The following is a 16846-nucleotide window of genomic DNA, read 5'->3' on the forward strand; positions in this document are numbered from 1 at the left end:
GTAAGTTCCATGAGAGCAAGGGATTTGTCTGGTTAAATGGCTCTATTCCTGGCACCTAGGAATACATACTTAACACACTGTAGGTACTCAATAAATATATGCTGAATGATAAATGATGAATAAATAATGGAAACACTGTAATTAGCCCAACACCTGGCTCCGTGCCAAAATAAATGTTAATTGTCACCATCATCATTGAGCAGACTCATTTGCATGTGTTAATTTTCACTACTGCTTGCAAAAGTGCCTTTGCAGATTGCCTGTGCAAGTTCCAGGTTAGCATTGGTGCACTAGAGCTCAGAGTATTCCACTGGGATTCTTTCTCTCCTCTGGACAGGGGCCCTTTCCAAACTGGGTACATTTCCTACAGGAGCCCTGGCATTGTTGGCTTGATCAGCTGATGTCAGGGTGGGGAGACCCAGCCCTGACCCTCCCCATCAGCCTGCCTGGTCTCCAAAGGAGCTTTGCCGTCATCTCTAAGGCCCTTGAGCATCTGGTCGCAGGCTGAGCCACAAGACCCGGCGAGCTCGACTCCCTGCCCCCCTCCCTAAGCTCTGCTTGGCCTGAAGGCTTAAGGCTTCCATTTTCAAAGGGAAAGCCCAATCTCTTCCTCCAGTTATGTATCGACAAAGCTGATCTTTAAAGATAGCCCTGGTTCCTGGGGACCTGCTCGGCAAACACAGAACCCCCGTGGCCCCCATGTTTGCCCTCTTTGACAAGCAGGGGCTGAGCAGCTCTCTGGGAAGCGTTGCTGACATATTGATTGGCCCTCTTGTCAACTTGATCCTCTGCCAGCCAGTAAGCATGGAAGGTTCTAAGTGGCACCCAGCAGGGCCCACACATAGCCTAATTACTATTTCAGACAACCCCCGTTCCAAGCTGCCACTTTTCCAGGCCTCCAGGCTCCTGCCCTTGTGGTTGCTAGAGAATTCTTCTACCTGCCACCAGCCCCTCTACCTTCCCTTTGCTTTGGTTCCCCCTGAGTATTTCAATCAGAGCATATCTGGCACAAACACAGGCAAGTTCAATGAGAAAACAGCACCCTCACTCCAGGTAGGTCTTTTTATTATTCCTGCTGAAATCTGGGGTCTGTGTGTGGTCTGTTGGTCCTGCCTTGGTGCATTTTTAATACTTGATGAAAGTTTTCTCCAATTAGCCAGAGATACTTTCAGAGTCTGTTTGACTATTGCGGTTTTAGTGGCTGGTTTCCCAGCTGCCACCTGCATTACATGAACTTCCACTTGGAGGCTTTTCCTCTTTTGTCCCTCCTGACCCGTGGAGCCCCCTGGTTCCATCCCAGGGTCTCTCTGGAGTGGAGACTGTCAAATCATGATAAATTGTGTATTTTGGCTGTCGGTGGGGTGTGAATAACATTAGGGAGAGGGTCTCCCAAACTCATTTCACCCCTGACCCTCAGATGGCCTGAACAGGACCTTTTGGGATGAGCTGCTGGAGCATTTGTGGCTAGCGGAGGAAGGGACCACCCCCACTGCATCTAGATGTCTTTGGGAGGAAAATGATGAGGCCAGTGTTCACCTAAAACCTTTAGATGAAAAAGCAATGGACTTCTTCCCTGAGGCTTCCTGGCTTTCTAAGTCTGATTCTGAGAGCAGATCAGAATTGGAGATATCATCACTTAATGTTTAAAGAGCTACTTGTTGTTGTTCATAGAGAAAAAAATGTAGTGGCCCTAAATATGTGCTAACTCTTCCCAGCTGGTTTTTAGAAAGGATCCTGATCCTGTAAGTAAATAATTCTAGGCTTGCACAGACACCTAACGTATAAAAGTACAATTTCTCACATCCAATATTCTTAAACGTATCAGTCAAGATCGGCTCAAGCATGCTGCTGTAACAAAGAGACCTAAACTCTCCATTGCTTACAACAGTAACAGTTCCCTTCTGCACTCATTCTGTATTCTATCACTGATCAGTCATGACTTCAGGCCATGCTGTCTTCACTCCAGACCCAAGCTGATCATGTGGCAGAGGGAAAAGGTGTGCAACGTGTGTGGTGAAATCAACAAGGTGAGGAGCTGTACGCCACCCCCTGCCCCAGGAAAAGGATGCTAACTATATATTGAGCCAGCCAAAATGGTCATTTGAGTTTTTGCATAAAATGTTAAGAACGTTTTGGCCAGCCCAATAAAATGGCACTTCACAGACCGTAGGGAGATTAATCATGAGTTATAAGAGACCAGGTTGGCTGAGATCCTGTTGCAAACCAGAATTTGTAACCAAATCACTATGAAGTATGAAGCAGCCAACCACCTCATGTTGTAATCCTCCTGGGATTCCAAAAGCCCCCTGTGATCATACTTAATAGTCAACAGCTTCCTTGTCTGTGAAATGGGCATGATGATAGCACCCACCTCGAAGATAAGCAGTGAGCCTTGACATATATCTGTAGAATGTCTGCCACGGGGCTGGCTATAGCAGGGATCCAAGGACTGGCAGCAGGTATTAATATCCTAATCATCAAAATGCTTCTCTTCACAGACCCATCTGTATTACTGCCAGCACTGTTTCATTCTATCCTTTACACATCTATATTATGTATTTTTTGTTTATCAGAGTACCATATCCTACAGTCCAGCTCTTCACATCTGCCCCCGTGTGTCATTACCAATTCTAATGAACACTTATGGAGCACCTTCTATATTCAAGACATTCTGCTAAATCTTCAGGGGGTGGCAGATGCTGAACCTCCCTCTGGCCCTAAGCAGCCATTATCCTACCTGTAAAGGGAAACCTTTATAAAAGGTAAAGAGAGAGACTGACTGAGAGACTGATTTCTCAGCCCCCACCATCAAGCCAATCAGTAGCAGAATAAGAAACAGAATTCTCATTAGTCTGGAAACTCATTTACTTCACAGCTCCCCTGAGTCTTTATCCTAAGGACACTTTCATCCATCCCCGCAGTCCAGAAAGAGAGTCTCATTTCCCTACTCAAGTAAGAGAGAAGGAATAGCTGACCAAGGAAAAAAAAAAAGTGCAAGCAAAAGTCTGTTTCAAACTTTCCCACCACCCCCCCAAAAAAAAACCAAGAGAAGGTGGTTCTACATCTGACATAGTTCTCATTTTCTTTACTTAACATTCAATTCAACAACAGAACATACACCCAAACTGGAGTTTCATTTTGCATCTTGAGTTGCAGGGCTTCTACTGAGAGGACAGAGCCTGTGCACCATTGATTTGGCTCTTGTCCTTTTCCAATCTTCCTCTCACTTTATTTTTCCTTTCACTTCGGGGAGTTCTCTGAGAAGTTACTTGTATACTCTAACCTGAACCCTTCTCACCCCACCTGGGGTTTTCTTGCTTTCAGAATACTTTTTTGTTTTAATAAAGAGATGTTATGGAACCCAAGATAAAAAGCAGGGGGGGGGGGGCAGGCATCTTTGCAAACAGAGGCCACTGTTTCCTGGATGCTTTCCCTTTATCCAGTAAGATTGGGGTATTGCTTGCTTGCTGATCTCCCAAAGCTGATGGCTGCAGCGTGTTCTGCACCTTGAAATGGAAAGTTTGAGTACCAGGAGAGGGGAACAGGGACTTCCCTGGTGGCTCAGTGGTAAAGAATCTGCCTGCCAATGCCAGGGACCCAGGTTCAATCACCGGGTTGGGAAGATCCCTTGGAAAAGGAAATGGCAACCCACTCCAGTATTCTTGCCTGGGAAATCCCATGAATAGAGAAGATCCTGAAGGGCTACAGTCCATGGGATCTCAAAGAGTCGATCATGACCGAGCGACTAAACAGCAACAACAACAAGAGGGGAGCAGTTTTGACAAGAGTTTTCATGTTGAGAAGGCACCTGGGGAGGTTGTCCTCTTCGACTGATGAACCCTCCACTTCCTTCTCTAAATGTGAAAAGGCAAAATCGTGTAAGGCCTGGGCCCCAACTGGACCTGCAATATCTGTTTGCATCTCTCTTAAAACACAGAGACCCTCCTTGCATCTCCCATGCAGCGGCAAGCCCCGATAACCAATTGTAACTTTAAAAAAAATCATTTAAAAATAGCTAATTCCTTGGCTCCCTTCACCTGGTAATTACAAATCAGATGCTATCGTTATCTTGAAGCTGCCACAATTAGTTCTTATGTCCTGACCTCTGTACGCTGAAAATATGTCATTATTTGAGGCAATCGGATCTGGTCTCTTCAAGTAAGTGACCTACATAGAATAGATAAACTGCAGGAGAAAATTAGGTGTTACCCAGACGGGAAGTGTACAGTGAATGTCACTTATTAGCATGAATCATCTCGAAGAGTTGCAACAGTGGGCTGTACACTTCAGAGGAATGTAGAGAAAGAAAACTTGGTTATGAGGTAGGGGCGTGTGTAAGAAAAAAGCGGACGTGCCCCCAAGGACACCTTGCCACCTTCACACAGTCATCAATCTGAGCTGTGAAGTTTGAAGATAGGTTTTCTAACCTTAAAACAATGCAGCCTGACTTTAGGTGGTGGTAAGCAAGCAGAATTAATTGCTGTGTGAACAATTTCCTAAGCATTGTTAATTGCGTTTCCTGTGGTTAATTGTTTCTCCCATCCCCGCATCATACTAGGAACCTTTTGCTGTCAACAGCCCTTTCTCTCCCGCAGTGCTGGAAACATAGCAACGGCATCAACCTGTGTCCGGTTGAAATGCCAGATAGACACGGGATGGTTATTGTCTGGGTGAGAACTATGCAGGGAAGGGAGCTCCTTATGTTTTCACAGAGGAAGCATTTTTTAGATCTGGACTTCGAAAGAATGCAGGTGTGGGGGACTTGCCTTTTGTGCTCCTCAGTAAAAACAGCTCACTGAGAACCATCAGATGTAGGTGGACATTGAGTTTGCTCAACAACCTGGGACGTGGGGAGTTGGCACCAACAGAACGACAAGGACAACAAGAAGGAAGTGTGTATCTGGAGGCTTGAGAGTGAAGCAAGAGTTTTGCAGGCGTGCTTGTTTGCTTAGCAAAGAAGAGGCAGTGTTCCAAACTGTGTCTCATTCTGTACTCTGGGGAAGTGTGGGGGTGAGGCAAGTGGGAGAGATTTTAGAGGGAAAGACAAGGAATTGTCATCCTATTATTTCTAGAGAAGGACCCCATTCCATTGCTTCCCCCAGGCTTTTTCCACCTTAGGCAGAAAGGTACTCACTGACCAGGAGGAGGGCTGGGGCAGAAAACTCTCTTTAAAGTTTGAAATAGTCTGGGGGGTGGGCTTTTCCCGTGGGCCAGTACTACTGCCAAGCAGGAGACGCGGGTTCAATGGCTGGGTTGGGAAGATCCGCTGGAGAAGGAAATGGCAACCCACTCCAGTATTCTTGCCTGGAGCATCCCATGGACAGAGGAGCCAGGTGGGCTACAGTCCGTGGGGTAGAAAAAGAGTTGGACATGACTTAGTGACTAAGCAACAACAACAAGGAGTACTGCAGCTATTGGGGGTACATGGGTATTTCAACACATGTGTAGTCTCACCTGAACCAGACCAGCAGTCTGGTCCCACTTGGGGAGGCTCAATTTGAAACAGGCTTAGATTTTGAGCAGTTTGAGGGAAACTATCCTTGTCAATGCCCCTACACCACCAGTCTATGAACAACTCTGTCCAGAGAGCAGGAAAGGCCAGGAGGGATAGAGAATACCCTTCACAGTGAGTCCAAAGGGGCATGTTCCCCTTTGTGGGGGCACATTTGGAAGGTCTGGGCTGTGTTTCCTCCTTCCTCCTCTGCCCAACCATCAGGGATGCTGTCCCAGCAAGGGACAGCAAGAAACAGCAAGGCTGTTTCCTTTCCACTGGAGAAGGAAACCCAGCCCACCCAGACCTCCTTGCTTTCTGTATTTAGCTAATCCCTGTGGCCTGGGGCAAGCCATTTTGAACTGCAGCTTCCTTCAAAGGCAGCTGCTTGGAAAAGGCCCCTGGCCCTCCCCCTTGACATTTGCATTGCTGAATTATCTATTCATATTTTCATTACTTTGTCTCTCCCGCAGCAATGCATCTGCTTGGACTCAATTGGCAACTCCAGCCGGCAGATGGACACACCTTTAACAATGGGATAAGGACCGGCTTACCAGGAGGCGATGATGTGGCAACAATGCCATCTGGAGGCAAAGGTGAGGTTGCAGTTGCGGCTTTTGCCCTCTTGAGGTCACAGGAAAAGTCAGAGCTCCCCCTCTTCCCCGCCACCTGGTTCAGATTTTCTGATCCAAATCTTGGAAGGTATGCAAAAAAAGGAAGAAAGGGGAGGAAAAAGAACTGCCCTTTCCAGGTGCCCCTGTTCCAAGCTGTCTGCTGTCCCTGTCTGTGAGCTGGGTTTGGCTGGAGCCGCTGGGAGCTGGCAAGGTGCCGGCTCGGAGCTATGTACATACCTAAGCTATCTGCAGCGTCTGGCATGCTCTGCAGCTGCTTGAAAGCCTCTCAAGGCCGGGGCAGGAGCAGCAACAACAGCAGCAGCTGGGGCAGCAGCAGCAGCAGCAGCAGGAGGAAGTCCTGCCTGATGGGGAAAGCTGAGAGCAGCAGGCAGCACATGCCACTAGACGGGAGCCTCTCCCGAGGGGAGAGATACAGCTTCCCCTGGGAGGAAGCACTGCCTGGCAAGGCATGAAAGGGAAAGACCCGGAGCGGTTCCACTTTGGGAGAAAAGAGAAAGGAGTTTTGACAACTTGGGAACAAAGCTTCTCTTGGCAGAACAGCGAAGGGGGACAATAGGAATGTTTATGAAAGCAATCAGGCAACTGTATTTTTGCAGAAAAAAAATAGGTGCTAACAAGGTGCTAAGAAGGAGGAGAGAAAACAGAACCATGGGGAAGTGGGACTGTGGGGCAATTAAAGGACAGCAGTGGCTCAGCGGTAAAGAATCTACCTGCAGTGCAGGAGCCGTAGGAGGTAGGAAGTGTGGGTTCATCCCTGGATCTGGAAGATTCCCTGGAAGATGGTATGGCAGCCCACTCCAGTACTCTTGCCTGGAGAATCCCATGGACAGAGGAGCCTGGCGGACTACAGCCCATAGGGTCCCAAAAGGTCGGACACAACTAAAGTGACTTAGCATGCACGCAGGGCAGCCAATGGCACTACAAGGTGGGTTGGCATGTGGGTGGGGGGAGAAGGATGCTTGATTCAGGACAGAAATCAGGAAAGGAAGAAGTTGCCTGGAAGAGTTATCCAAACACAGAATTTTTCACTCTGCCTCTTAGCTCACAAGGCAGTTCACCTCACATTTTAAAAATACCCTGGAGAGATAGTTCAGTGATAAGAAGGGAAACATTTATTGGGCACCTATTGTGTGCTAGGTTTAATGAAGTATAAATTCAGTAACTCTAAAGGGATAAAATTTATCTCAGAGAAACAGACCCAGGATGTTTTAGAAATTTACCCTGGGACTTCCCTGGCAGTCCAGTGGTTAGAAGTCCACGCTTCCACTGCAGAGGGCACGGGTCTGATCCCTGGTTGGGGAAATTGAGATCCAGCATGCTGCACGGTGCAGAAAAAAAAGAGAGAGAAAAGAAAACAAGAAATTTACCCCAAATCAAACAAGTAGGCAGGTACAAATTTGAACTCAGGTCTCTGTCATGTGCATCTTTAGGGGAGTTGTTGGGGATTTCCGAGATGAGGCATTTTCCACAGAGAAGATTCCAGATTCTAGACTAATATATACCTCACATAGAGGTATACATTAGTCATCCCTGAGATGCTAATGTTGCTTAAATTACTCTCTCTGGAGCTGTCCTAGTGCTTCAAGTGTGACTTTTTCATCTTTTGATCCAGGCTTGAAGAATCACTCTCCTCATCTATCCTAATCAAAACACTGAATTACCTCTAAGTAAGCATGAAAAAGTTTTATCTGAGGATGAAATTATGTGCTTTCCATTATTGGGGGACTAAAACCAGATGTGAAAATGTACAGTATATTTTGTCTTCACTGACCCAAAAGCCAGGAGCCAAATTTCTTGGCCCCAGATTTGCCGTCTGCTCTCCTCTAGGACTTGACACCACCCATAAATGTAACTTGAGTTCCCTTTAGTGCAGTGGTTCTCAGCTGCTGTGTCTTTGCCCCCTAGGGACATATCTGACAAAGTCTGGAGACTTTTTTGATTGTCACTTTTAAAAGAGGTGCAACCGGCATCTGGTAGGTAGGGGCTGAGATACAGCTAAACAGCCTGCAGTGCACAGGAACGCCTCCCACAATGAGGAGTCTTTCCATCCAAAATGTCCATGACGCTGCTTTTTGAGAAACACTGCTTTTGGGAGATTTCTGTTATGTCTGATCCACAAATGTCCTTTATTCTCCAAATCAGCACCCCTTCCTTTGAAAAGAGTGCAGAATATACACTGAAAAGTGAATATGCATATATTTTGCACAGGGATATATTTTATGTGTGCATACATACTGAGGTTATACACACTTTTAAAATAGCAGTCTTCACAAAAGGAAGTCCCCGATAGGCATTAACTTCCATAAATGAAGGTCTGCCTCTTCTCCCATATGTGGTTAAGCTTCATTTCCAACCCCCACCCGACTTGAGCCTCCCACACCAGCAGGACAGAAGGTTCCCCAAAGAGAACAAGTCCTAACGGAGAGTATGATGTCTCTAAATGAACAAAGGAACATTTTCCACAGTGTCTTGGAAAAGACCAGAATTTTTCCCCTCAGATGCAGCCTGCTTTTGAAAACATTGTGTGAGTCACATAACGTCGCGCACGAAAGAATATTTTCCAAGTGAGTTCTGAGACAGCAGAGGGGTTGCCAAACCATTGTCCAGTGGTTTTTTAAATAATTACTTATTTTTGGCTGCGCAGGGTCTTGGTTGCTGCATATGGGCTTTCCCTAGTGGCGGCGAGCAGGGGCGACTCTTCATGGAGGTGCGTGGGCTCCCCATTGCTGCGGCTTCTCTCTTTGCAGAGCACAGGCTCTAGGCACACAGGCATCAGTAGTTGTGGCACATGGGCTCTGTACCGTGGCTCGTGAGCCTTAGTTACTCCACCGCATGTGGGATCTTCCCGGACCAGGGATGGAACCCCTGTTCCCTGCATTGGCAGACAGATTCTTATCCACTGGTACCAGGGAAGTCCCTGACCAGTGAATTTTGTCAAGAGAACTCTTATGATAAAGTCTGAGCGCTTCAAATTGCTTAAAGCTGAGATAAAACTCGAAACACCTTCTTCTGAACACCGAAACAGTACTTTCCTTGTGACCAAAGAGATGCCATCTCTTCCTAAGTTCAAAAGTTTGGTTTTAAAATCTACTCGAAAGGTTTACATTTTCACACACCCGCCTAACACTTTCGAAAGGCAGTGACCCTGGGTTTGGATTTCTTTACTCAGTGACCCACCTCCTCCACACTCGCCAATTCTATACATTTAGATACCCTGAATCAATTCCAATCGACTACTTCTCCAGTGTTTCAAAGAGACAATCAAGATATATTGGCAATAAGTTAATTAAATACCACCCCCTCCGTTTTTTTGTGCTATACGATAATCCTTCACTCCGATAATGTTTTCATCAAAATCCACCACACATTGCCAGGGAGGTTAATCTTATTAAGCAATTACTGGGTAAGTATCCAGCAGACACAAATTAAAATGTAAGCAAAACACAGGCATGTGAGTCCCATCTAAGATGGCACATTGATAGAGATTTCATTACTGGGTCTTTAGGAGTGTTTACATTGCTCAGATTTGGAAAGGAGTCTAATAGACAGGGCAGCCTACACAGCCGGATATGTTAGTGGAAGCAAAGCACTTGATTAATTAGTTTGGGAGAGTATATGTTCTTTGGGCTTTGTCTCCCCTTTTCCATTTGTTGTTGTTCATGGGTCTTTTTTTTTTTCTCCATTCTCTCTTTCAATTAAACCTTAATGTGGTTGATTTGGGTGTTGGATTTCACATCAAGGAAAGGGAGCCCACAGACTGCCAGAATCACTCACCATCTCAAGTGTATTTCTATGTTAAAAGGAATGAACTCATACATCTTCATTACAAGAGCACGGAGCACTTTTTCTATAGATCTGGGATGAGATAAGCCTGGAGAACGAAGATTCAATACAGTGTTCTGACCTGGTCAGATAGCATAAGGGAATCCAGTTTGATTGGCCAGGCCCAGAGGCAAAGTGTACAAGAACTTTTAAAGGGCACATCATATGTAGCCAATTTGTGCACTGATCTTAAGAAAGAATAAACTCCCAAGTAGAATTTCATGGACCATTCTCAAAACCTATCACTCATTTTACATTCAGGGCATCCTCGAGATCCAGGGTCAGCAAACTGTATCTCATGGACCCCATCTGGCCAGCCGTCTGTTTTTTCAAGTAAAGTTTTATTGGAATCCAGCCATGTTATTCATTGTCCCTGGCTGCTTTTGCACTGGAACAGTGGAGTAAAGTAGGTGCCACTAAGCTTAGATGGCCTGAAAAACCTAAAATATTTACTATCTGGCCCCTTACGGAAAATGTTGGTGACTGCTCTTGATCATGTACAAACCCATTTCTACTTTCCTTGGACTTGTCTGTAACTAAAAACTATTAAGAGACTAGGGAGAAAGACCAAACACCAATATATCAATTTTTCCTTCTTGACCGAGAGTTGGGTTTAATATAGTCTTGGTAACTTTGCATTGACAGATGCTCTATAATATAGGGCTCTGGGGTTGGTCTCATGGGATACAAACACCAGCTCCATCACTTAGCAGCTGTGTGAATGTAAACAGGTCTTTTGCTCTCCCTCAGCCTCTTGGGTCATCATCTATAGAATGGTACTCCCTCAAAAGCTTGCTGTCCAGCATAAATGAGATGTCACTTACACAACACAGTGTATGATGTCAGACACTAATAAGAGATCCATGAATATTTGTTGTTGTTCCTGACATCATCATAATGTCTCCCAGTCAGTCCATTTAACAAGCCTCCATGGACTGCCAACTTCTTATGAGGTACTGTATTTCCCAAAGGCAAAGGCTGCCTTCAGAATGTCAAGGTAGACAATCCTGCCACTTCATCTTTCTTCTTTATCTTCTAAGAATTGGGACAAACCATAATGAGGACTTCTTCTTAACAAGATGCTTGATGAGGTCAGTAGGAAGCAGGACTTCCTGTTCCAAAGGGCCAATGTGCAAAAACAAGCTGGCCAGCTCCTCACCGCATTATTTGTCTTACTGCAGCTTGAGTTCCATCACTGCCAGCCTGTCTGTTTTAAGCCCCACCATTCTCGGTTTATAACTCAGCTGTAAACATTTATTTGTGCCTGGAGCACATTTCTTTCCTACCCTTTGAAAAAAAAAAAATCAGAATTTCCAGATGGTATGCAAGTTGGAAAAAAATGGCAAAGACTGTTATTCTGTTTAGAAACATGTTTTTCTACACTTGCCCTTTCAGCAAAAACTTCATAATGATTTTTACTAGTTGGCTTAATGTATGGTACTAGGAGCCAGATTAGCAGGGAGGTTGCTAATTCTTCCTCTGGCTCTCGTCAGCCTCTCAATGAACACAGCCCAGGGTTCCAAAATGATCACTTCCCTACATGGGGCTTTTTCAAAGTCGGTGAAGTTCCCAGAAGGGCAAGGGGTCATTATGTTCGAGCCAGTCATTACAGTGCTGCTCATCTACTGGCAGATACACCCAAAGCCTACATAGCAATGCAACAACTCTCTTCATTTTGCAGGCCATGCCATTCTACCATTGTTACAGAAGGGTACCGCTTAGTGCATCACACTGCTGGATTTCAGCTTCTGACTGCCACCTGCACCCTGTTCCAAGTTGTGTACTCCCTGTTGTACATAGTATCATCATGCATGCATGTGTGCTAAGTCGCTTCAGCCATGTCCGACTCTGTGCGACCCCACGGACTGTAGCCCACCTGGCTCCTCTGTTCAGTCTGCCAGGCTCCTCTGTCTGTAGGATTCTCCAGGCAAGAATACTGGAGTGGGTTGCCATGCCCTCCTCCAGGGGAACTTCCCAACCCAGGGATCAAACCATCATCTTTTATGTCTCCTGCATTGGCAGATGGGTTCTTTACCACCAGTGCCACCTGGAAAGCCCATCGTACCTTGCCATAGGTATTAATAATGAGATCCAGTTTCCCTCCCTGTTGCATTTGCCCTGAAATTTCATTGGCATGCTTCTCTTTCAGAGAGATCTGCACACCCAGAGCTTGGTCTCTGCTTGATACATGTCTTTTTGTATCTCTTATACTTAGCCCAGGGTCCAAAATGCAGTCAGCATAGTGGTTACATATGTGGGTTACAGAATCGGTTCAGACAGGGTTTCTGATCCAAGCTCCAGCCAGCACCTAAGACCTGTGTGACCCTAAGCAAGTCACTTTACTTCTGTGGTCCTCTGGTCTGGAAAAAAAAAAAATCGTAAAGGAACTGAGAGATTCCATCCATGGTGAGTTGTAACCAATCCGTCAATTTTAGCCACTATAAGTAATACTAATGGACTGAACTACATATTAATACAGAAGCATATTAACCTGAACAGTTAGATGTATAAATATCTGTTAACACCGTGAGTGGCAGAGAGTTGGCCATTTTTGTCTAAGATTGAGGTTTCGAAAGATGTAAAAGCCACGTGTAGTTCCTCATGCTGAAGGATTTTATAAAAATCACTGTTGCTGTGTGATGTTCTGAAAACTATCATGGGAGTAGTGGACACTCAGGATGAAAGTCTATTCCCAAGGAATAGCCAGCCAAGAGCAGCAGGAAAGCTTCCAGGCTGCTGCTGACTCAGACAAGCTGGTGAATCTAATGTCCTTAGGTGGATCTTTTCACCTGTCTCTTGGTTAAACAGAACCTGCAGATGGTTGTCCTGCTTCCCAAATAAATGGAAACGAGGTGTAATGACTGAAGCAATATTCTGAATTCCACTTTATTTGCGATAGATAAAAATATGTGAGGCAGAATAATCTGCAAGGCAGATTTATGCCAAGGTGCCTCCAGAGTTCAGTTCAAGTTTAGGAAGTATTAATATGAGGCTTCATTTTCCTGGTATGACTATGAGTTCATTCCCTTTATCACTTGTTTGGGGAATAGTCTCGCTGTTTCCATAAATGAATTATGGCAACATTTTCTGAAATGATTAGCTTCTAATGGGGCTACGGACGGCTGTCGTTTTGCTCAACATCAGTCTTATTTAACTGGCTGGAATTTTAGGTACATGTGTCTGAAATAGGCAGTCACTTCACATTTCTATGAGCAATCTTCCGTGTAAGTTATAGAGGTAGACTATCCTGTGAAATTGATCATTAGAGTGCTGGCTCTAAAATCTCAGAAATCTCATCTTTAAGCTGGAGGTGAACCAGCCAGAACCAATGTGTCTTAAGCATCTGCTTCATAGGGCAAAATGATCGTCATCTCCACTTTTCACTGGGCAGCTCGTAGATAGGAAGAAAAGCTGGCCGTGGAAGCTGCAGCTCTGGAAGACGCAGGCTGGACTCCATGGTGTTTGCCAGGACCCCACCCTCGGTCATTACCAAGAGCCCAAGCATGGTGGTGGACTCTCGCAGAATGATTACAGAATGGTGTTAAATTCCCCTGTGCTTGATGCTGTCCATGGGACCCTGATTTCAGGCTGCTTAGATAACGGGGATATGACAGACACCCCAACTTTAATGTTGACCAGAGATTGCCTAGCAGTGCAGTTGATGCCTGATAGATAGTTGTTGCATGAATACATGAGTGAATGACCCACCCGACATTGCTTGGTACCTTCAAGAATCATTGTTAAATAAATATACAACTGCTTTTCAGTTGTCCTCCTAAGCAGCTAGAGTCCCCATCAACACTTGTAGTTTGGGAAGAATAAACTAGACTTTGCTTTCTCCGGCCATACCACTTTAGTTCATGCCATGGGTTTCCCCCAGGTCTGCAGACATTTTGACCACTCATTGTATATTGATTTCAGCTGCTCTGAAAAGTGCCTGTCTCATTATGGCCCAGTCCCAGCCCTAGGCCTTCTGTCGATGTGGTGCATATACACAATGGGATATTATTCAACCATAAAAAGGAGTGAAATGGGGTCACTTGCAGAGGTGTGGATGGATCTAGAGTCTGTCATACAAAGTGAAGTAAATCAGGAAGAGAAAAACAAGTATCATATATTAATGCATAAATGTGGAATCTAGAAAAATGGTACAGATGAACCCATTTGCAGAGCAGAAATAGAGATGCAGATATAGAGAACAGACTTGTGGACACAGCAGGGGAAAGAGAGGGTAAGATGAATTGAGAGGGTAGTATTGACAAATATATATATATACAGTCATGTGTAAAACAGCTGGTGGGAAGCTGCTATATAGCATGGGGAACTCAGCTCTGTGTTCTGTGATGACCTAGAAGTATGGAATGGAGGGGGTTGGTGGTGGGACAGAGGGCCAAGAGGAAGGGGATATATGTGTACATATAACTGATTCACTTCATTGTACAACATTGTAAAGCAACTACTGTTATTGTTGTTCAGTTGCTAAGTCATGTGTGACTCTTTGTGACCCCATGGACTATAGCATGCCAGGCCTCCCTGTCCGCCATCTCCCAGAGTTTGTTCAAACTCAGGTCCATTGAGTCAGTGATGCCATCCAACCATCTCATCCTCTGTTGCCCCATTTTCCTCTTGCCCTCAATCCTTCCAGTATCAGGATCTTTTCCAGTGAGTCAGCTTTTTGCATCAGGCAGCCAAAATATTAGAGCTTCAGCATCAGCCCTTCCAATGAATACTCAGGGTTGATCTCCTTTAAAATTGACTGGTTTGATCTCCTTGCAGTCCACAGGACTCTCAAGAGTCTTCTCTAGCACCACAATTCAAAAACATCAATTCTTCGGTGCTCAGCCTTCTTTATGGTCCGACTCTCACATCTGTATACAACTACTGGAAACTATACACCAGTTAAAAAAAAAAAAAACTAGTGCCTACACTGTGCAGCTGATATCATAAATTAGACCACTACACATTTATCCTCCAGATCTGGGATAAATAGTTACAGATGTTTTAAGGTAGCGCAACAGATAGAAAGATATAGAAACACCTAAAAGTCAGGTCCTACCTGTGTTATTCTGATAAATCCTCAGAAGCAACCCCATTATACAACTCCAGATGAGTAGACAGACTTGGAGAAGGAGAGGGATCAGCCCAAAGGCATGCATCTAGGAGTTGTCAGAGCTGGGATTCAAACCCAGGGCTGACAAGCTCCGCACATAACATTGCCACCTGATATCTCAGAACTTCTCAGTATGTGGACACCCATCTTGGAGGTAAAGAAAGTGTTCATTGCTCAGTAGCGTCCAGCTCTTTGAGATCCCATGGACTGTAGCCTGCCAGGCTCCTCTGTCCATGGGATTCTCTAGGTAAGAACACTGGAGTGGGTTGCCATTTCATTCTCCAGGGAATCTTTCTGACCCAGGGATCAAACCCAAGTCTCCAGCATTGCAGGCAGTGTGTTTACCATCTGAACCACCATTTCTCTGGAGGTAAAACTAGAAATGGTAATTATGTTGAGTGTCTCTCAATGGCATCCTCTTAGGGATTAGCCATACTTCTGGTCCTGAAACAGCTGGCACAGCTCCAGGAGCCCAGGTTCAGATCCTTGTTTGAGGGACTGGGAGCCTGGTTTGGGCTGCTGGGCCCTTTGATCTCAGAGGCCAGCACAGACTTTCCAGACAGCAGCCTGGGGATTTGACCCTCAGGGACAGAGTCACTGAGATGGTTCCTCACATCGGCCATAGCAGTTTACAAAAACCATCTTTCCTTTTTATCTCTTGAGTGGCAGTATTGGTGTATTTTTCTTTTTATTATTTTTAAAATTACCCAAGTTATGCGCATTCATTTTAAAGATTCTTTTAAGTATGTAGAGTCTTTTTTTTCCCATTGGTTATAAAGACTATTGATGTAACAATTGGCAAATTTGAGTAAGATCTATAAATATATGTGTTTAGTTGTACCAGTGTTATTTTTCTATTTTTGATAACTGCACTATGGTTCTGAAAAAAAAATGCCCTTGTTTTTAGGAGAAACGCATGGAGATATTTAGAGGAGTAACCTGTTTACAACTTAACTCTGAATATTTCAGTAAAAAAAGAAAAAAACATTTATATATAGAGAAAGCACAAGTATGTATAATATTTTTAGAGTCTGGGTGAAGGAGATGCAGGAATCTTTGTACCAATTTTTGAAATTTTTCTGTAAATCTGAAATTATTTCAAAATGAAAAATTTGGACTTCCCCAATGGCTCAGTGGTAAAAGAATATGCCTGCAATGCAGAAGACACTTAGAAGACCCGGTTGTGATCCCTGGGTTGTAAAGATCCTCTGGAGAAGGAAATGGCAACCCAGTCCAGTATTCTTTCCTGTGAAATCCCACAGACAGAGGAGACTGGCGGGCTACAGTCCATGGGGTCGCAAAGAGTCGGACACGAGTGAGCAACAACAACAAAAAACATATATATATATATATTAAAACTAAGATCATGGCCTCTGGTCTCATCACTTCATGGCAAATAGATGGGGAAACAATGGAAACAGTGACAGACTTTATTTTATTGGGCTCCAAAATCACTGCAGATGGTGACTGCAGCCATGAAATTAAAAGATGCTTGCTCCTTGGAAGAAAAGTTATGACCAACCTAGAAAATGAAAGTCACTCAGTCATGTCCGATTCTTTGCAACCCCATGGACTCGTCCATGGAATTCTCCAGACCAGAATACTAGAGTGGGTAGCCTTTCCTTTCTCCAGGAGATCTTCCCAACCCAGGGATTGAACCTAGGTCTCCTGAATTGTAGGCAGACACTTTACCATCTGAGCCACCAGGGGAGTCCAACCTAGACAGCATATTGAAAAGCAGAGACATTACTTTGCCAACAAAGATCCATCTAGTCAAAGCTATGGTTT

General features: G+C 44.9%; 1 protein-coding gene across 3 annotated transcripts in view; it reads left to right on the plus strand.

Annotated features, from left to right (window-relative positions):
- TENM2 (teneurin transmembrane protein 2) overlaps nt 1-16846 on the plus strand; it is a 1754865-nt gene that overhangs the window by 1505394 nt on the left and 232625 nt on the right. For 2 of the 3 annotated variants that reach the window (XM_081504400.1, XM_081504401.1), the window contains one exon: nt 5965-6087. The exons of the other annotated variant lie outside the window; for it this stretch is intronic. In XM_081504400.1, the coding sequence (XP_081360526.1) occupies nt 5965-6087 (123 nt within the window). The remainder of the gene's footprint in view (nt 1-5964; nt 6088-16846) is intronic. 3 annotated transcript variants of the gene reach the window in all.

This window comes from Giraffa tippelskirchi, chromosome 6, assembly GCF_054371585.1.
Source record: "Giraffa tippelskirchi isolate mGirTip1 chromosome 6, T2T-mGirTip1v1.2.pri, whole genome shotgun sequence".
Classification (NCBI taxonomy): Eukaryota; Metazoa; Chordata; class Mammalia; order Artiodactyla; family Giraffidae; genus Giraffa; species Giraffa tippelskirchi.